The sequence below is a fragment of the Suncus etruscus genome, chromosome 18, assembly GCF_024139225.1.
Source record: "Suncus etruscus isolate mSunEtr1 chromosome 18, mSunEtr1.pri.cur, whole genome shotgun sequence".
Classification (NCBI taxonomy): Eukaryota; Metazoa; Chordata; class Mammalia; order Eulipotyphla; family Soricidae; genus Suncus; species Suncus etruscus.
In genome coordinates this window covers 34,986,889-35,007,109 of record NC_064865.1, presented here as the reverse complement: position 1 = coordinate 35,007,109, position 20,221 = coordinate 34,986,889, and the positions used below count along the sequence as shown (strand labels likewise).

General features: G+C 53.8%; 1 protein-coding gene and 1 non-coding gene across 3 annotated transcripts; both read left to right on the top strand.

Annotated features, from left to right (window-relative positions):
- Positions 1-2,127: 2,127 nt before the first annotated feature.
- On the top strand, positions 2,128-18,948 carry EHMT2 (euchromatic histone lysine methyltransferase 2). 2 transcript variants are annotated; one of them, XM_049765125.1, is made up of 27 exons: positions 2,128-2,407; positions 2,961-3,218; positions 3,318-3,571; positions 4,922-5,006; positions 5,092-5,132; positions 5,276-5,431; positions 6,929-7,063; positions 7,139-7,253; positions 7,393-7,494; positions 7,628-7,776; positions 7,868-8,011; positions 8,104-8,339; positions 8,416-8,598; positions 8,692-8,774; positions 9,158-9,264; positions 9,347-9,469; positions 9,551-9,652; positions 14,211-14,315; positions 14,494-14,648; positions 14,738-14,905; positions 15,326-15,470; positions 15,748-15,825; positions 16,065-16,180; positions 16,269-16,355; positions 17,817-17,895; positions 18,009-18,184; positions 18,431-18,948. In XM_049765125.1, the coding sequence occupies exons 1-27, from the start codon at positions 2,128-2,130 to the stop codon at positions 18,609-18,611; spliced, it is 3,843 nt and encodes a 1,280-aa protein (XP_049621082.1). In that variant the 3' UTR covers positions 18,612-18,948. The 2 variants fall into 2 exon arrangements, with proteins under 2 accessions (XP_049621082.1, XP_049621083.1); XM_049765126.1 differs by lacking the exons at positions 2,128-2,407; positions 5,276-5,431 and having other exon boundaries at positions 3,026-3,218.
- Positions 10,399-10,505, top strand: LOC125996645 (U6 spliceosomal RNA). The gene has a single exon (XR_007491326.1). It is a non-coding gene; the product is annotated as a U6 spliceosomal RNA (small nuclear RNA).
- Positions 18,949-20,221: the final 1,273 nt, after the last annotated feature.

Sequence of the window (20,221 nt, the reverse complement as noted above, 5' to 3'; positions counted from 1 at the left end):
AGAAAGAGGGGGGAAGACTGGGATATGTTTCCTGCCTTGACCAAGGGAGAGTTTTCTTGGGGATGGGAGGGTTGGGAGGGTGTTTGGCTGGAGGCGATGTATCTGCGCCTGCTTAGAGTAGATTGTAGGGAGAGGGCATGGCAGGGGAGAGGAACCCCAGTACAAGGAAGGGGGAGACAGTTCTTGCATGCTGAGGGAGTGGGACTGTGGGTACAGGGCTGGCAGAAAAAAATCTAGGGAGCACAAAGGTACAAGGTAAGAGACCCATGGGGGTTAGACCCTGGGCTGATATGGGAAAGTGGGGGTAAGATAGCAAGGACAACGAATAGTGGTGGGGTGGGGGGACGGGCACTTAGATGAAAGGACACATGAAGGGCTTCGGGTGGGGGGGTGGAAGAGGAGTAGAGACTTATACAGTATTTTTTAAGGAAACAAAACGTATTTTTTAGGATTTTTTCCTGGAGTTTGGGCTTTTAGTTTTTCTGTTTTTTTGTTTTCCACAAAATAAAAAAAAAGGTGTTTTTTTTTTTCTTTACACTCTGTCTGGCAACTGCGTGTATGAGTCTCCCACCACAGACACCCTCAACCTCCATGTGCCTAATACCTAGATAGAGGTCACAGCCCATGCAAACCCCATCCTGAATCAGCTAGAGGCCTGGCCAGGGATCGAAGCAGTTCTGCAAACTCTACCTGTTGTTACACAGCTCACAGCAGTGTTCATAAGTATCTGACAGTGGCAATGAACGTCTGACCCGTTCTACTCAGGGACTGGCATAGGGTTTCATTGCTCAGGCATCTGGGGTGAAGGGAAAGGCCTCCAGATTCTCCTTGGCCAAGTTAAAAACTACCAAGTTTGGATCAAAATGCGGGGCAAGACTACAATTCCCAGAAAGCTCTAGTATAATTTTGAGCTAAAGAGAACTACAGTTCCCAGAGGTCTAGCATTGGCCTCAGGTGCCCTAGATAGGTTTCCCCACCACCTGCTGTGTCAAAGAATAACTGAAGTAAAAAAAAAAAAAAAGTCTTCCCAAACACGGGCAGTGTAGTCCTCTCTTAAAAATAATGGAGAGTATCCTAAACCCGGCTCTCTGTGCTGAAGTATTTGGCAAGATAGCCGATCAAGCTTCTTTGGACCCTGGACACTTACTTACCTGGATCGCTAGGCCCTAATGTTGATGTGAGGCATATAGACTTAAATCTTAAGAGCCAGATTTCCCAAATAAAACAGAAGAATGCCGTTACCCCTTTGGGGGACAGTAAGCGTGGTTCTAGAACCCTGCGGAGAGTGAAGTTTTCTACGGGAAGGTGCCCTCCAAGGTCCCTAAGCCTCGGTGGCTCGAGCCGCAAGGCCTTGCAAGACGTTGCGAGCCAGCCCTTTTGTCCCTGTACCTAGGCGAGCGGAGGAGGCAAAGCGGGGGAGCGGCGGGGCGCAGTCCGGAGGGGCGTCCCTTGAGCCGGCCGGCGCGGGTGGAGCGGCCCGGCCAGCACCCGGCAGGCCCGGGCCCGGCTTCCCCCCGGGGCGGCTCCCAGGGGTGCGAGGAGCCACGCGGCGGGCGAGGGGCCCTTTAAGGCCCCGGAGGCCCCGCAGCCCTCCCCGCCCACGTGACCCGGGGCGGCCGCGCGCGGCTCTGCCCCCTGCGCGAGCGGCGATGGCGGCGGCGGCGGGAGCTGCAGCGGCGGCGGCGGCCGAGGTGCGGAAGGGGAGGGGGAGAGGCGGGTGCATGCCCCGCGCGCGCGCCCGGGGGAAGCGCGCGCCCGTGCAATGCTCCGGGGGTGCAACGGAGCCGGGGGGCCCGGCCGGGACCTGCAAGCGGCCGCAGGGCCCGCACCGGGGGCGGATGAGGGGGCCCGGGGGTGGGAGGTGGGGGGAGTGGGCACGGAGGCGCGCGTGCAGCCGCCGGCCGGCCCCGAGTGGGCGGCGGGCGCCGGCGGCCCGGGAGCACGCGCGAGGGGCGCGCGAGGCCGTCCGCCGGGCTGGGGGGGCCGCGGGCGCCGGCGGGGTGGGCGCCCGGGGTCCCCGCGGCCTGGGGGACAAAGGGGGAGCGGCGCGTGCAGCCGGGAGGAGGGGGCGGGGCCGGGGGCGCCGAGGCCCCGCCCCCGCCCCCTCCCCTGCTCGCGGCCCCCGACATGCGGGGGCTGCCGCGCGGGAGGGGGCTCCTGCGGGCCCGGGGCCGGGGGCGCGCGGCCCCCGCGGGCGGCCGGGGGCGCGGGCGAGGGGGCGCCCACCGCGGCCGAGGCAGGCCCCGGAGCCTGCTGTCTCTTCCCAGGGCCCAGGCGTCCTGGGCCCCCCAGCTTCCTCCCGGGCTGACCGGCCCCCCTCTCCCTTGTGTCGCCTCCCAGGGGGAGCCCCCTGCCGAGATGGGGGCGCTGGTGCTGGACAAGGAGCCCAGAGGAGCCCCCGAGAGAGGTGAGTGAGTGAGTGAGTGCCGCCAGAAGTGGGCCCCCCACTGGCTGGCCGGCCGGCCGGCTTGCTTGCATGCATGGATCTTCCTTCTCCCATCCCCCCAACCCCAAATACAGAATTTCCTGAGCCCTTCTTTTTTTGGGGGGGGGTTGGGGTTTTGGGGTCACGCCCGGCAGAGGTCACTCCTGGCTCCAGTCTCAGAAATTGCTCCTGGCAGGCTCGAGGGACCCTATGGGATGCCGGGATTTGAACCACAGTACCTCCATGCTATCTCTCCGGCCGCTCCTGAGCCCTTATTTTTCTTTTTTTTCTTTTTTTTTTTTTGGGCGGGTTTTGGGTTTTTGGGTCACACTCAGTAGCACTCAGGGGTCACTCCTGGCTCTAGGCTCAGAAATTGCTCCTGGCAGGCTCCAGGACCATATGGGATGCCGGGATTTAAACCACCGTCCTTCTGCTTGCAAGGCAAATAAATGCCTTACCTCCGGGCAATCTCTCCGGCCCCTCCTGAGCCCTTCTTGACTTAACCATGAACTTTTTATTTTCTTTTCCCTTCCAGTTCATGCCTCTTCCGGGGAAGCCCAAGCCCAAGCCCCTCGGGGTGGTGGTGGTGGTGGTGGTGGTGAAGAGAGCCTATCCAAGGCCAACCCCCCTGACTCCCTGGAGCCTGCAGCTCCTTCATCCCCAGCCTCTGTCACTGTTACTGTTGGCTATGAGGGGGCTGATACCCCCGTCGGGGCCACACCTATCATTGGGGATGATTCCGAGACTCTGGAAGGGGAAGGAGATCTCCACGGAGCAGGCCGCATCCTGCTGGGTAAGAAGTGGAAAGTTTTGGGGGGCTTAGTGGTTGGAGGTTGTCTTCTCACTGCTGCCCTCTTCTTACCTTGCTTTCTGCTCTGCTTCTCTGTCCTAGGCCATGCCACAAAGTCGTTCCCCTCTTCCCCTAGCAAGGGGGGTGCCTGTCCCAGCCGAGCCAAGATGTCCATGACGGGGGCTGGAAAATCACCCCCTTCGGTTCAGAGTTTGGCTATGAGGCTACTGAGCATGCCAGGGGCCCAGGGGCCAGCACCAGCCGGTTCAGAACCCCCTCTGGCCACAGCCAGCCCAGAGGGACAGCCGAAGGTCCACCGCGCCCGGAAAACTATGTCCAAACCTGGGAATGGACAGGTGAGGATGGAGGCGGAGGTTGTTGGGGTCATCAACATTCAGCCCTTCTGGGGGTTCTTACAATTTCACTTTCCTAATCAATTTCACTAAATGGTTGCTATGTGTCAAATTCTGGCTTGGGGCTAGCTATATTGTGGATGGACAACTCTTCTTGGAGTTTATATTCTTTGTGGGGAAGGGGGAGAGGCAAGTAAAAGAAGTGGCTAAAAGGGTTCATTAATTATATAGCTAATTATTCTTTTTTTTTTTTTTTTTTTTTGGTTTTTGGGCCACACCCGTTTGACCCTCAGGGGTTACTCCTGGCTATGCGCTCAGAACTCGCCCCTGGCTTGGGGGGACCATATGGGACACCGGGGGATCGAACCGAGGTCCGTCCTACGCTAGCGCTTGCAAGGCAGACACCTTACCTCTAGCGCCACCTTCCCGGCCCCTCTAATTATTCTTTACTATAATGCTGATGCCGGGCTGGAGAGATAGCATGGAGGTAAGGTGTATGCCTTTCATGCTGAAGGATGATGGTTCGAATCCCGGCATCCCATATGGTCGGTTCCTTGTGCCTGCCAGGGGTGATTTCTAAGCATGGAGCCAGGAGTAGCCCCTGAGCACTGCCGAGTGTGACCCAAAAACCAAAAAAATAAATAAATAAAATTAAAATGATGATGCAGGGCCGGAGAGATAGCATGGAGGTAAGGCGTTTGCCTTTCATGCAGGAGGTCATCAGTTTGAATCCTGGCATCCCATATGGTCCCCCGTGCCTGCCAGGAGCAATTTCTGAGCCTGGAGCCAGGAATAACCCCTGAGCACTGCCGAGTGTGACCCAAAAAAAAAAAAAAATGATGATGCAAAAAAAAAAAACTTCCAACCACTCTTCCTTTCTACCTCAGAGTAAGCTCCCAGGGCAACTTTTCCCCTCCCTTCTTTGAAACTGCCCCATACCTATTTTAGTTTTACTACAAATCTTATCTATCCAGAAGGAGTTAAAGGCCCCTGCATGTCTCTGGTGGGAAATACCAAAGACCCCAAATCTCAGAAATTTTGATGACAATGGATTTTAGGGCTCTTGGCACCCTTTTTGTTGTGGGTGTGGTTTAGATTAGCTTTTTAGTCAAGACTTGAGCCTTTGTTTTCCTCATCTGTATAATGGGTCAAGTTCAGGTTTTGCTTGCTTTTGAAGAGTGGCAAGGTGGGGGGACATCCTTGGCACACTTCCTCTGGGGGAAACGGCTGTTCTTGTTATTCATTGCCCTGTTGTAATTACTGGAGCTTCAGATGGCATTTTGGTGGGTGGCTGATCCAGGCCAAACTGTAGCTTCTCCCTGACCCTAAGTGTGCTCCCTCTTGGCCCCCCAGCCCCCAGTCCCTGAGAAGCGGCCCCCTGAAGTGCAGCATTTCCGAATGAGTGGAGACGTGCACTCGCTGGGGAAGGTGACCTCAGGTCAGTCCCGCCCCTTACCCACCCGGCTTGCTACGACTGTCCCCGGGGGTTTTGGAGTACCGGCCTCACTCCTTTCTCCTTCCAGATATGGCCAAAAGGAGGAAGCTGAACTCAGGAGGTGGCCTGGTGAGCCTGGAGAGGCAGGGCACGCGTCCTCTCTACCTAGGGGGCTGCTCCCAGGGAGCCTGGGCGCTGGGCTGCATCCAGGGGAATATGGGAGGTGGGTGGGGAAGTGCCAGCAGCTTCGGATTTTTTTGATCTTTTTCTAGTCGGAGGAGTTGGGTTCTGCCCGGGGTTCGGGAGAAGTGACCCTGGAGAAGGGGGACCCCGGGTCCCTGGAGGAGTGGGAGACGGTGGTGGGGGACGACTTCAGCCTCTACTATGATTCCTACTCTGTGGATGAGCGGGTGGACTCTGACAGCAAGGTGAGAGGGAGTTGACTTGCCCTCCCCGGCCAGCACTCCCCCTCATCCAGGGCTCCCACCGTCCTCCCTACCCCCTTTCTCTCTCTCTATTTCTCTCTATTTCTTTCTCACTTTCTTGCTCTCTCGCTCTTCTAACTCTTTGAACACCACCTATTCACTGCCCCATCCTATTCGACTGCCAAGTGTGTGTTCCACCCCATTCCACCCATCCTCCGCAGTGGCTGCCCCATCCTGGACGTAGGGCTCAGCATCCCATCTTATTGTTGGTTTGCTCCTATCTCTTTGCCCCTCGTATGACATCTCGTGTTTCTATTTGCCCCGTGATATAATTTTGAGTCTTAACTTGCATTTTGTCTTTGGCTTTTTCAGTGAATGCCTATTGGGAACATCTTGAAATACATACAAAGGAATAGCTAACCCTCTGCCCCTCCCTCTTCTCCTCCAGTTCCAGTGATGATAATTAATATACATCCCGCATTGACTCCGTTCTTCTTATCTTACACATCTGCTGCATTATTTCAAGGCAAATCCCGGCCATTGTGTTATCTTATCTAGAAATGTTTTCATTTTTCTCTCTCTCTGAAAAATGCCTTTGTTTTTTTCTGACGACATTCTAGAACTTTCACACCCGGTTCCTAGTATCATTATCTTGGTTGTTTCGTGATTGGATGTTTGTCTAGATTCAAGTGGGATCCTCACCTCAGTTTGGTTGGCATTTGTCTTAGGTCTCTCTTCAGATAGAGGTTTTACAAAACATTTCTTATCGTTAATTTTTGATGAAGGCATGTGAGTTGTACAGAATTAATTCCTCTTTCCAGAAGTTGGCTATTTGGGGCCTTCGAGTTGTGTTTTTCTTGTTGGTTGGTTGTTGTTTTTTTTCCCACCTGCTATTTCTTAGAAACTCAGGGTCTAGAAGCATGGTCAGTTTTAGCTATCTGTTTCCTTTTTTTTTTTTTTTTTCTTTAGTTTTTGTTTTTCGATTTTTGGGTCATATTTTTTGTCGTTTGTTTCTTGGCAAGTAGACATGATAGCTGGAGAGAGGCTTTTTAGTTTTTCCTATCAGAAGACATAGCACTGTGGTTTTTGATTAGTGATGTTAAGTTTTGTGAGCGGATCTAGGTTTCCTGTCAGCCCATCCTTTCATTCTAACGTTCGTCTAGTGTTTTTCGTGGCCATTGAGAGTCTTTCTTGCTTAGGGACATAAAGACTTACACTCTCTTTTAGACCTTTTGTTTCCCTTAATCTTATGTTGCCAAAACTCACACACATTGTCTTAGCTCTTTTTTTACACCCCTTGCTCTTAGCCAGCTCCTGCCCTTCTTTCCTGCCCACACTCACCTGTTACACAGAGTCATCCTTAGGCAGTGGTTGTTTTCTTTATCCCACCTAATTGGGTCCTAGGGGACAGGTATCCTGCTCTGTCTCTCCAAGTACCCCCTGCAAAGAACTATAGGCCCAGGGTTGTGCTTTTCTCACCCCATTTTGCCTTTCTCCCAGTCTGAGGTTGAAGCTCTAGCTGAACAACTGAGTGAGGAAGAGGAGGAGGAGGAGGAAGAAGAAGAGGAAGAAGAAGAAGAGGAGGAGGAAGAGGAGGAGGAGGAAGATGAGGAGTCTGGCAATCAGTCAGACAGGGTAAGAGCCAGAGGACGGAGTCCCCAGGGAAAGGGACTGGCTGTACCAGACTCTTGACCTCCTTCCCTACCCCAGAGTGGTTCCAGTGGGCGCCGCAAAGCAAAGAAGAAATGGCGGAAAGACAGCCCATGGGTGAAGCCCTCTCGGAAACGGCGCAAGCGGGAGCCTCCACGAGTCAAGGAGCCACGAGGTGAGGAAGCTCCTCTGCTTTGGGGTCCCCTCTCCTCGCCCCTATTTCTGGCTGCAAAGAGCATACATGTCCACCTGCTCGCGCATGTGCTCACACGTCCAGCTCCTGTGAGCTCTCACTCTCTCTGTCTCTGTGTCAGGAGTGAATGGTGTGGGGTCCTCAGGCCCCAGTGAGTACATGGAGGTCCCTCTGGGGTCCTTGGAGCTGCCCAGCGAGGGGACGCTCTCCCCCAACCATGCTGGTAAATGCCCATGTGTCCATGGCTAGTCTTTTGGGGGTTCTGGGGCATGAAGGGGAAAAGGTGGGGTATGGGTGAGCTGTTCCCGGGGGTGGGTGGCAGGCCTTCCGGCAACTGTCTTTTTTCCTCCATCAAGGGGTGTCCAATGATACGTCTTCACTGGAGACAGAGCGTGGCTTTGAGGAGTTACCCCTCTGCAGCTGCCGCATGGAGGCCCCCAAGATTGACCGGATCAGTGAGAGGGCCGGGCACAAGTGCATGGCCACAGAGAGTGTGGATGGAGAGGTACGCTTGGGTCTGATGGGAGAGGCCCCAGCTAAATGCTCTCAGCTGTAGCCTCACCTTCCCCTGTGGGCGCTGTCTTCCCTGCCCACAGCTGTCAGGCTGTAACGCTGCCATCCTCAAGCGGGAGACCATGCGGCCGTCCAGCCGTGTGGCACTGATGGTTCTCTGTGAGGCCCACCGAGCCCGCATGGTCAAACATCACTGCTGTCCCGGCTGCGGCTACTTCTGCACAGCGGTGAGTGACTGGTGCGGCCGCGGCACAGTGTGACCCCTGGCAGGAGCCTTCCAGAATCTGATCTGAGCTTGTTGCTGTATTGTACCACCCAGGGGACCTTCCTCGAGTGCCACCCTGACTTCCGTGTGACTCACCGCTTCCACAAAGCTTGTGTGTCCCAGCTCAACGGGATGGTCTTCTGTCCCCACTGTGGGGAGGATGCATCCGAGGCTCAGGAGGTGACCATCCCTCGAGGAGATGGGGGAACTCCGCCAGCTGGCACTGCGGCCCCTGCTCCCCCACCCCTGGCCCAGGATGCCCCCGGGAGAGCGGACACTTCCCAGCCCAGGTACCAGCCTCCCCTTCTCTGCATCTGCTTCGTGCCTTGTGCCCACACCCCTAGACATCAGTCTCTTCTTCCACAGTGCTCGAATGCGAGGGCATGGGGAGCCTCGGCGTCCACCTTCCGACCCCCTGACTGACACCATAGACAGCTCGGGCCCCTCACTCACCCTGCCCAGTGGGGGCTGCCTCTCAGCTGTGGGGCTGCCGCCGGGGCCCGGCCGGGAATCCCTAGAGAAGGCCCTGGTCATCCAGGAGTCAGAACGGTGAGGAGGGCTGCCCAGAGTGGGCCTGGGTGGAGCTGCCAGTGCGAGGGGATGCCCAGATCTGAAGGGCCCCTTCACCCCTCCCTGTGACAGGCGGAAGAAACTCCGATTCCACCCACGACAGCTGTACCTATCGGTGAAGCAGGGCGAGCTGCAGAAGGTGATCCTGATGTTGTGTGAGTATCTTTGTTGCCCAGGATAAGCTTCTACAGTGGGGGTGTCATCCTTGCCCTGGAGGCTTAGGGTGCTGTGGGGAAACAACCTGGAGCATGGGGGTGATGGTGAGGTGGTGGAGATCTGGATGCTAGGTCCAGTGCTGAGCGCTTATATGTATTTATCCGTGTCAAGCTTCTGGGGCAGTGCCCTGAGCACAGCAGTTGGAGGGGGCAGGCGGCTGTACACGCGTGAGCCCTTTCTCTCTCTGTAAAGTGTCACAAGACCACAGGCTCAAATAAGGCCCAGGAGGAGGCCCTGAGAAGCCCTCCAGGAGCAGGTACTGCTCTGCCTTGGCCAACGCACCTCTCACCCTCTCTTCCATTGTGGTGGGCTTTCCCCGCAGTGGACAACCTGGACCCCAACTTCCAGAGTGACCAGCAGAGCAAACGCACGCCCCTGCATGCTGCGGCCCAGAAGGGCTCCGTGGAAATCTGCCATGTGCTGCTGCAGGTCAGCGTGGGCCACCCCTCTCCTCAATGGCCTCCCTTGCCCAGCCCTCTCTGGTACCAGCCCCAGTGCCCCTTCCTTGTAGGCTGGAGCCAACATCAACGCAGTGGACAAGCAGCAGCGAACGCCACTGATGGAAGCTGTGGTGAACAACCACCTGGAGGTGGCACGGTACATGGTACAGCGTGGAGGCTGTGTGTACAGCAAGGTACAAGGGGTAGGCGCTGGGGGTTAGGTGGGGTACCAAACTATAGCGAATGGGGCCCTTACCTGCCCATATCACTCTCAGGAAGAGGACGGTTCCACCTGCCTCCACCACGCAGCCAAAATTGGGAACTTGGAGATGGTCAGCCTGCTGCTTAGCACGGGACAGGTGGACGTCAATGCCCAGGTCAGTAGCGCCACTGCCCACTCAAGTCTCTCGTCACCTGCCAGACCGCCCCATCTCTTTGTTTTGTTTTGTTTTTTGGGGGGGTCACACCCGACAGTGTTCAGGGGTTACTCCTGGCTCTGTGCTCAGAAATCGCTCCTGGCTGGCTCAGGGGACCATATGGGATGCAGGCATTCGAACCACCGTCCTGCATGGAAGGCAAACGCCCTACCTCTATGCTATCTCTTTGGCCCCCTCTTTGTTTTGTTAATACCACACCTGGTGTGATCTGAGTCTGTTTTCCACCAGTGCTTGGATTACCATAGAGCAATGCTTCTCAAATAGTGGGGCGCACCCCCCAGGGGGGACTCGAGGCTCAGTAAAGGGGAGCTCGTTTGACCTCAGCAAACACTGTCATAACAAACTAAGACCCATATTTATATCTCTGGAGCTGAGTTGCCTTGTCCTACTTCAAACCCCACTTTGAAAAGCTATGCATTGCAAAACGTGCTCATTGTAGCCATTAATCCAGACATCACCTCTGATTAAAAAGTCAGCTTGGGCCCGGAGAGATAGCACAGCGGCGTTTGCCTTGCAAGCAGCCGATCCAGGACCAAGGGTGGTTGGTTCGAATCCCGGTGTCCCATATGGTCCCCCGTGCCTGCCAGGAGCTGTTTCTGAGCAGACAGCCAGGAGTAACCCCTGAGCACCGCCAGGTGTGGCCCAAAAACCAAAAAAAAAAAAAAAAAAAAAAAAAATGTCAGCTCGTGCTTGCTTCGGCAGCACATATACTAAAATTGAAACGATACAGAGAAGATTAGCATGGCCCCTGCGCAAGGATGACACGCAGATTCGTGAAGCATTTCATATTTTGGGGGGGAAAAATCAGCTCTAATTATTTTATGTATTTGGGGCTGGAGAGATAGCACAGTGGTAAGGTGTTTGCCTCAGCCAACCTGGGGTGGATCCAGGCTCGATTCCCAGCATCCCATATGGTCCCTCAAGCATGCCAGGAGTGATTTCTGAGTGCAGAGCCAGGAGTAACTCCTGAGCATTGCTGGGTGTGACCTAAAAAAAAAAATTATATATTTTTGTTTTGCAGGTTAAAGTTTTTCTTAACAAAGATAATATTTACAGTTGCGCGGGGGGATGAAAAATGTTTTCTTCTTCCTAGGGAGGCATGACAGAAAATAATTGAGAAACACTGCCATAGTGTCAGGATGGAGCCTGGAATTCCATAAACAAAGTTCACTCTCACTCTTTTTTTTTTTTTTTTTTTTGGTTTTTGGGCCACACCCATTTGACACTCAGGGGTTACTTCTAGCTATGCGCTCAGAAATCACCCCTGGCTTGGGGGGACCATATGGGACGCCGGGGGATCGAACCATGGTCTGTCCTACTCTAGCGCTTGCAAGGCAGACACCTTACCTCTAGCGCCACCTTCCCGGCCCCTCACTCTCACTCTTTAAACCACCTTCCTGGCCTCCTTTTCTCCTGGTTGCTCCTGGTGGTTGCAGGGACCATGTGTTGCAGGAATCTGACCTGAGGCTCCCAGATGCAAAGCATGAACTCCCTTCTATTGAACTATCTCGCTGCTCCTTTTTTGCTTGTTTTCTGGGGGGATCCAATGCCTGGCAGTGCTTAGGGTCTTGTGGGAGTGTTGAAAAATGAGTTGAAATATTCAATGTAGGGGCCGGAGTGATAGCATAGCGGTAGGCCATTTGCCTTGCATGCAACCAACCCAGGACGGACATGGGTTCAATCCCTGGCATCCCATATGATCCCCCGAGCCTGCCAGGAGCAATTTCTGAGCCAGAGCCAGTAGCAACCCCTGAGCACTGCTTGGTGTGACCCAAAAACGAACAAACAAATATCCAATGTAATTAACTCCTGGGTTAATCCTAGTTTTCATAGTTAGATGTCCTTTTGTCTGCTTTTTGTTTATTTTTGAGTCACACCCAGCAATTCTCCTGCTTCTGCTCTCAAGGATCACTCCTGGTGGGCTCAGGGACCATATGGGATGCTGAGGATTGAACCCTGGTCAGCCACATGCAAGGCAAATATTCTAACCACTGTACTAGCTCTTTGGCCCCCAAACACTGCTTTTTTAAATATTTTAGGGAAGACAATCGTAGAAAAAACGTTTGATTGGGGGCTGGAGCGATAGCCCAGTGGTAGGGCATTTGCCTTGCACATGGTTGATCCAGGACAGACCTGGATTTGATCCCCAGCATCCCAGATGGTCCCCCAAGTCAGGAGCAATTTCTTTTTTTTTTTTTTTGGCCACACCCGTTTGATGCTCAGGGGTTACTCCTGGCTAAGCGCTCAGAAATTGCCCCTGGCTTGGGGGGACCACATGGGACGCCGGGGGATGGAACTGCGGTCCTTCCTTGGCTAGCGCTTGCAAGGCAGACACCTTACCTCTAGCACCACCTCTGTGGCCCCAAGGAGCAATTTCTGAGCGCAGAGCCAGGAGCAACCCTGAGCATCACCAGGTGTAGACCAAAAAATAATAATAATACTTTTTGTTTTTTTTCTTAAGTCATTGCTTCTAGATCTTCTGAGTTAGAAGAATTATTATTTTTGTTTTGGGAACCACCCCTCAGCTCTGCTTGAGGGGTTATCCTAGTGCATGTTACCTGCTTGTGAAGTATACACTCCAGCCCCAGATGGAGCACGTGTTTTGTTTTGTTTTGGGGTCACACCCGGTGACGCTCTGGGGTTACTCCTGGCTATGCCCTCAGAAATCGCTCCTGGCTTGGTGCACCATATAAGATGCCAGGGGATCGAACCGAGGTCCATCCTAGGCTAGCGCTGACAAGGCAGACGCCTTACCTCTAGTGCCACCATGCCAGCTTCAGATGGAGCACTTCTAATAATTTAATTGGGCATGGAATGATAATACAGTGGGAAGGGTACGTTCCTTTCATGTGGCCAGTCAGGGTTCAATCTCCGGCATCCCATATGCCATATGGTCTCCCAAGCACCACCAGGAGTGATCCCGGAGTGCAGAGCCAAGAGTACCAACCCCTAAGCATTGGCAGGGGTGGTGCTAAATAAATAAATACATACATGCTTTTAAAAAAGCAAAGAATAGGCTGGTCCAAGTGCAGTGGTGTTTACAGTTAATTGATCACAGGCAGTTATAGATTTCTTTGTTCCATCTCCACTCCCACTGCTTCACTTGACTAGCCTTAAAAAAAAAAAAAAAAAGGCGGGGCCCGGAGAGATAGCACAGTGGCATTTGCCTTGCAAGCAGCCAATCCAGGACCAAAGGTGGTTGGTTCGAATCCCGGTGTCCCATATGGTCCCCTGTGCCTGCCAGGAGCTATTTCTGAGCAGATAGCCAGGAGTAACCCCTGAGCAACACTGGGTGTGGCCCAAAAACCAAAAAAAAAAAAAAAAAGGCAAAAGAATGTGATAACTGGGCTGGAATGATAGTAGAGTGGGTAGGGCGCTTGCCTTGCCAACCCAGATTCAATTCCAGGCATCTCATATGGTCCTTTGAACATCATCAGGAGTAATTTTTTTTGGGGGGCTACACCCTGTGATGCTCAGGGGTTACTCCTGGCTACTTGCTCAGAAATTGCTCCTGGGGCCGGAGAGATAGCATGGTGATAGGGCGTTTGCCTTGCATGCAGAAGGATGGTGGTTCGAAACCCAGCATCCCATATGGTCCCCTGACCCTGCCAAGAGCGATTTCTGAGCATAGAACCAGGAGGAACCCCTGAGCACTGCTGGGTGTGACCCCCCCGCCCCCCCGCCAAAAAAAAAAAGATAAAAAAAGAAATCACTCCTGACTTGGGGAACCATAAGGAATGCCAGGGAATCCAACTGTGTCCGTCCTACATTAGCGCTTGCAAGGTAGATGCCTTACCATGGCTCTGGTCCCAGGAGTAATTCTTTTTTTTTTTTTTTTTTTTTTTTTTTGATTTTTGGGCCACACCCGGTAATGCTCAGGGGTTACTCCTGGCTATGTGCTCAGAAGTTGCTCCTGGCTTGGGGGACCATATGGGACACCGGGGGATCGAACCGCGGTCCGTCCAAGGCTAGCGCAGGCAAGGCAGGCACCTTACCTTTAGCGCCACCACCCGGCCCCTCAGGAGTAATTCTTGAGTGCAGACTCAGCAGTAGCCCTTGAGCATGGTCTGGTGTGACTCCCCCAAGAAAAACAAAACCGAAGAATGTGTTAACTCCACGACCTCAAGCAATAGACACGCCTAATCCTTTTCATAAAATGAGGAAACTGAGGCCCTGAGACAGGAGCAACTTGCCCAGTGCCCACGGGGTATGATTTTTGTTTTTTGGGGTTTTTTTTTTTTTTGGTTTTTGGGTCACACCTGGCAGCACTCGGATTACTCTGTGCTCAGAAATCGCTCCTGGCAGGCACGGGGGACCAAATGGATGCCGGGATTCGAACCACTGTTGATCCTGGATTGGCCACTTGCAAGGCAAACGCCTACCACTGTACTACCTCTCCCACCCCAGTGCTGGATTCTTGTCTCTCTAGTAAGCAGCAGGTGGGCCTGTGTGGGGGCTGGGCAATAGCCCATCCCCATCCTTATTCCCCCCCCCACAGGACAGCGGGGGCTGGACACCCATTATCTGGGCTGCAGAGCATAAACATATAGAGGTGATCCGCATGCTTCTGACACGGGGCGCCGACGTCACCCTCACGGACAATGTGAGTGACAGGGTAGAGCATAGGGGAAGTGGGGCAGCTGCAGGATTCTGAGCAAGTGGAAGCCAAGTTCAAGGGCACACTCTGGGTGGTGTGTACCCTGGCACCCCAGACGTGGCCCCTGTCACAGTTGTGATTGGGTGCTCACACAGTGCCCGTCGTGGTCCCTCCACCTCCACAGGAAGAGAATATCTGCCTGCACTGGGCATCCTTCACTGGGAGTGCTGCCATTGCCGAAGTCCTCCTGAATGCCCGCTGTGACCTGCACGCTGTCAACTATCATGGGGACACGCCTCTGCACATCGCCGCCCGGGAGAGCTACCACGACTGTGTGCTGTGAGCTCCCCAACCTCCCCGCACCCTGATAGCCTTCAACCACCACCCGAAACGCTGAGGACCCCAGCAGCTGTCTTATCTCCTTTCAGGTTGTTCCTGTCCCGGGGAGCGAACCCGGAACTTCGAAACAAAGAGGGGGACACAGCGTGGGACTTAACACCAGAGCGTTCTGATGTGTGGTTTGCGCTCCAGCTGAATCGCAAGCTTCGGCTCGGCGTGGGGAATCGGGCCATCCGCACCGAGAAGATCATCTGCCGGTGAGCTCCAGAATCCCTGAATCCCCACAATATCCCCCTGAACCTACCCAGACCCCAATGGAGTTCCCAGAACCATCACTGCCCTCCCCCATTATTCCAGGGTTGCTGGATATAACAGACATAGGGGACATTTCAAATGACTGTGGCTCTTTTGATTTAGTTTCTGGGGGCCACACCCAGTGGTACCCTTAATCAGACTGTGCCCTTTGAACTCTCAGTCCATCCAAGTCATTGCTTCTCTGTCTGAAATTGAGGTTTACCTGTGTGTCCTGCCCCTTCTCTGGAATCCTGACAACTCTCATGAACCTCCAGAACCTTCCTTCCTTACCCTTACATTTTCTCTTGCCCCAGGAAGCTCCAGGGGGGCCTGCACCCCTTCTCTTGCCCTGTCAGCCCCCTTGACTCATCTTCCTCCTGCAGGGATGTGGCTCGGGGCTATGAGAACGTGCCTATCCCTTGTGTCAATGGTGTGGACAGCGAGCCCTGCCCCGAGGATTACAAGTACGTCTCTGAGAACTGCGAGACGTCCACCATGAACATTGACCGCAACATCACCCACCTGCAGGTGAGTGGGGCCTTGTGTCCCCCAGCACCACCAACTTCAGTTGGGTAAATCATGGCCCAACAAAGACAGCTGGCCATATTGATGGGTGTGACCACAATTCACCCAGGGTGCCCTCTGGGCTCTGGTGGTAGCTCTGGAGCCTCCACTGTCTGATGTCCCTCACCCTGGACCACAGACACCCCCTGCCCTTAAGGCCAGCCCCAGGAAGGCGGGTTCTCTGGGAGGGGAGAGGCAGGGCTGAACCTGGGGGAGAGCTGACCCCTGCTTCTTGGCCCAGCACTGCACATGTGTGGACGACTGCTCCAGCTCCAACTGCCTATGCGGCCAGCTCAGTATCCGCTGCTGGTATGACAAGGTATGTGAGAGAACCGAGGGCTCTGTGATCTATACCCCCTTGTACCCCTTTCCTGATTCATGAGAGGGGGTCAACAGTGGATTTGGGGACCAGTGGGCACATTCCAGAAGCAGTGCTCAGGGACTTTGCAACACCAGGGATCGGATTGGAATTGGGGCCCACTGACCCAGCACCAGATTTTGTTGGGTAGCTAAGGGGTAGACATAAAATAATCCACTCTACTTCCTCCCTTTACCCAGGATGGGCGTCTGCTACAGGAATTTAACAAGATTGAGCCCCCTCTGATTTTCGAGTGTAACCAGGCCTGTTCCTGCTGGAGAAACTGCAAGAACCGGGTAGTGCAGAGCGGCATCAAGTGAGGCTCCTCTCCCGCAGCCACCCTCCTTCTCCCCCCTCCCCACTTCAGTTTCCTCCACGGCACTTCCTCCTCTCTCCCACCCCAGGGTTCGACTGCAGCTCTACCGAACAGCCAAGATGGGCTGGGGAGTCCGTGCTCTGCAGACCATCCCCCAGGGGACCTTCATCTGCGAGTGAGTTGGGGGCAGGCTGGGCTCTGTGTTGTAGAGGGCCCTGCCCCTCTTCTCCCAAACACACCTGACTTGCACCCCATTCCCTGATCCCTATCTCTCTGAGCATCACAGCCTCTCCTTTGCCTGCCCCAGCAAGCAGGAACAGTGGTTTGGAAACAGACGGTCTAAACCCCACTTCAGGTGGCTTTAGTTCTTTGCTTGTTTGTTTGTTTTGGGGGTCACACCCAGCAGTGCTCAGGGATTACTCCTGGCTCTGTGCTCAAAATCATTCCTGGCAGGCTCTGGGGACCATATGGGATGTCAGGATTCGAACCACCGTCATCCTTCTGCATGCAGGGCAAATGCTCTACCTCCATGCTGTCTCTCTGGCCCCAAAGCTTTAGTTTTCTAGCAAACTCAGGAGAATAACTGATTCTTTTCCATTCCACTTCCTCACCCTGTATACCCCTTTGTTCTCTTCCCACCTCGGGGCCACCAAGATCCAGATTTCTACTCAAAAATTCCTAGGTCTTGTACTCTCACAAAAAGAAAAAGTAAAATCACTCAGAAGAACCCCATTTGTCTGTCCAAAGAATCTTTTTTTTTTCCTTCTACCTTTCCATCTTGCTCAGATTAGCAGCCTGTTGTACCCTTCTGGGCCTGTTTTCCCACCATCCTTTCCAAAATCTGCTTTTGTGACTGGAGCAATAGTACAGCAGATAGGGCATTTGCTTGACATATAACTGACCCAGGTTCAATCTCTGGCACCCTGATACGTGCCATGAGTGATATATGAGCACAAGAGCCAAGAATAAGCCCTGAGCACCAAGTATGACCAAAAAAAAAGTGTGCTTCTGCCCTCACTGCTTTGCTGACATACCTGGTAGGTACCCCCTGCTCTCTACTCCCTTACTTCCTCCCTCCCAATATTCTGTCCTGTTCCTGCTTTCCTCTTTCACCTAAGGGTGTCTCCATGGCTCCTGTAGTTCAGTCGATAGCACAGCAGTAGGGCATTTGCCTTACATGCAGCTGACCCAGTATGGATTTGAGTTTGATTCCCAGCATTCCATATGGTCCTCTGAGAACTGCCAGGTGTGGCCCAAAAACCACAAAAAAAAAAAAAAAAAAAAAAAAAAAGCCCTTCTGTCCTGCCCTGGGCTTCAGCCTAGTACCACCAACTCTTGCTAGGTGATTCTCGAATTTTCCATGGCTTAGCATACACCCTTCCTGTAAATACTGTGTGACCCTCCCAGTGGTGAGAATGTGTCCTATATTATCTCTTTCTACTCCTCACCCCATACTTTTCCTCCTGAACCTCCTTCTAGAGGGGACCTTACCTAGTAATATCTACTGCGCTCTAGGGGATCTACTGTCCCAACAGTGTCAACAATGAGATGTGGCCACTACCTGCCAGTGGAAGAACAGGGTGGCAAGGGGATTGCACCAAAACTCCCCTTTAAACCACTGCTTCCTGCCCAACAGGTACGTCGGGGAACTGATCTCAGATGCTGAGGCCGATGTGAGAGAGGATGATTCTTATCTCTTCGACTTAGACAACAAGGTGGGTGAGAGGAGCCAGCCCCCTAAATCCCAGCCAGCGGATGGAAACTTGGGGAGGGAGCACTGCTGACCCAATAGAGCCTGGCTGATGTGAAGAACGGTCGCCCCCTTCAGGACGGAGAGGTGTATTGCATCGATGCCCGCTACTATGGCAACATCAGCCGCTTCATCAACCACCTGTGTGACCCCAACATCATCCCTGTCCGGGTCTTCATGCTGCACCAAGACCTGCGGTTTCCACGAATTGCCTTCTTCAGTTCCCGGGACATCCGGACTGGGGAAGAGCTGGGGTGAGGAGGCTTGGGATTCTGGGCTGCTTGATAATGCTGGGACCTAGAGAGTGCTAGGCCCATAGCTGCATCTTAAACAGCCCTGAACCTCACTAATAGACTTCCCTTGGGAGGTATGTGGGTGGGTCTGGCACCTCAGAGGACTTGGGGTGCATTTAGAGACGATGGGTATGGGTGCCAGCATTCCCCAGAAGCTGTGGGGTGACTCTGTTTCGGGGTCCGACAAGCCTCTTGTGTTTCTGACAGCTTTGACTATGGTGACCGCTTCTGGGACATCAAAAGCAAATACTTCACCTGCCAGTGTGGCTCCGAGAAGTGCAAGCACTCAGCAGAGGCCATTGCCCTGGAGCAGAGCCGCCTGGCCCGCCTGGACCCCCACCCAGAGCTGCTGCCTGAGCTCAGCTCCCTGCCCCCTGTGAACCCCTAAGAGTGGACCACGTGCTCCCCCTTCCTCACTTCATGGCCACCTACTACTCGGCAGCCACCTCTGTCACTTGCTGCTCACAGTCCACCTCACCTTGGGGCGCTGCCGATGGCCTCCCGCCCTCCTTCACACATTCCTGGGCAGAGACCCCAGCCAGGCCCTGGAGGTCTGACAGCCCCTCACTCCCAGAGCTGGTTCCTCCCTGGGAGGGTGACTGTAGGACTGGCCACCCCGCCCCACTCCCTTTTGCCATTCTCAGCTGAAGTTGATGAATTGAAGTAGGGCCTCTGTGCCAACCGGTTTACTTTATTCTCAATAAAAATTGGGTTTGGTAACAAAACTGTCTTTGGATTATTTGTGGGGCTGGGGAGAAGCACACAGCCAGAGGGAATGTTGGGTACAGGGGGCTAAGAGCAGATTGGGAAGGGTGGACAGGTGATACTGGTGTGGACAGTTGCCCTTATGGGAGAGGGGGTGCTGTGGCATTATCTAATTCCTAGCTTCCTAAACTGGGCCACCACCCTATATGGGGTGGGGTCCCATAACTGAATAAATAGTAATAGGCTTTAGAATGTGAAATCATCGAAAATTAATACAGGTGGGGCCAGAGCAATAGCACAGCGGTAAGGCATTGCCTTGCACGCAGCCAACACAGGACTGACCCGGTTTGAATTCCAGCATCCCATATGGTCCCTTGAGGCTGCCAGAAGTGACTTCTGAGCACAGAGTAATTCCTGAGTGCCACTGGGTGTGACCCCCCCCCAAAAAAAAAAGGTAATTCAGGGATGGGGCCAGAGTGATAGCACAGTGGATAGGTTGTTTACTTTGCACATGCCAACCCAGGTTCAATCCCTTCAGCATCCCTATGGCCTCCCAAGCCTGCCAGAGCTAGGAGTAACCCCAGGTTGCCACCAATGTGGCCCCCAAAACAACGGCAAAAAGTTTAGTCAGTGGGACCTGAAAGTACAGAACGGAAGGCACTTGCATTGAACTTGCATGGCCAACCTGGGTTCAATCCCCAACATTTTATATGCTTCCCTGAGCACTGCCAGGAATGCAGATCTATGAGTAACTCATAAGCATTGCAAAGTATGTGGCCCCATGCAAAAAAAAAATATTAATTCAAAATCCACCCTGTAACAAATGTGGTATGTCTGACAAGTGTTCTCCTGGTTGCATTTCTCGCTAGGAAAAGGGTCACAACTGGAAAAAGTTGAAGTCCTGTTACAGTCAAACTCTAAAAGGCAAATCTCAGGCCAGAGCTAAAACTCAAGGACCAATTCAATCCCCAGAGCACCTTTAGAAGTGATTTGTGAGAGCAGAACTAGTACCTAAAAATCAATAAGTAAAAGGTAAGCCTCTAAGGGTGGCTTGGCAGGTGTGAGTTAGGTAGTTGGTAGAACCAGAGCCTAGGGACCCTGAGCCAGCTTTCCCCAGGCTCAGCCTTTCCTCCCTCCTTCATGCAGTTGTGGAGCTGGAGTTGTGAAGGAGGAACTGGAGAATGGGGACCACAGGCGGAGGTGGGGCTGTGACGTGTGGCAGTGCATGAGGGCGGAGCTGGCAGCAGGTGAGTCTCCAGGTCTCCCAGCTCCAATCACTCCGGAGACTGAGCT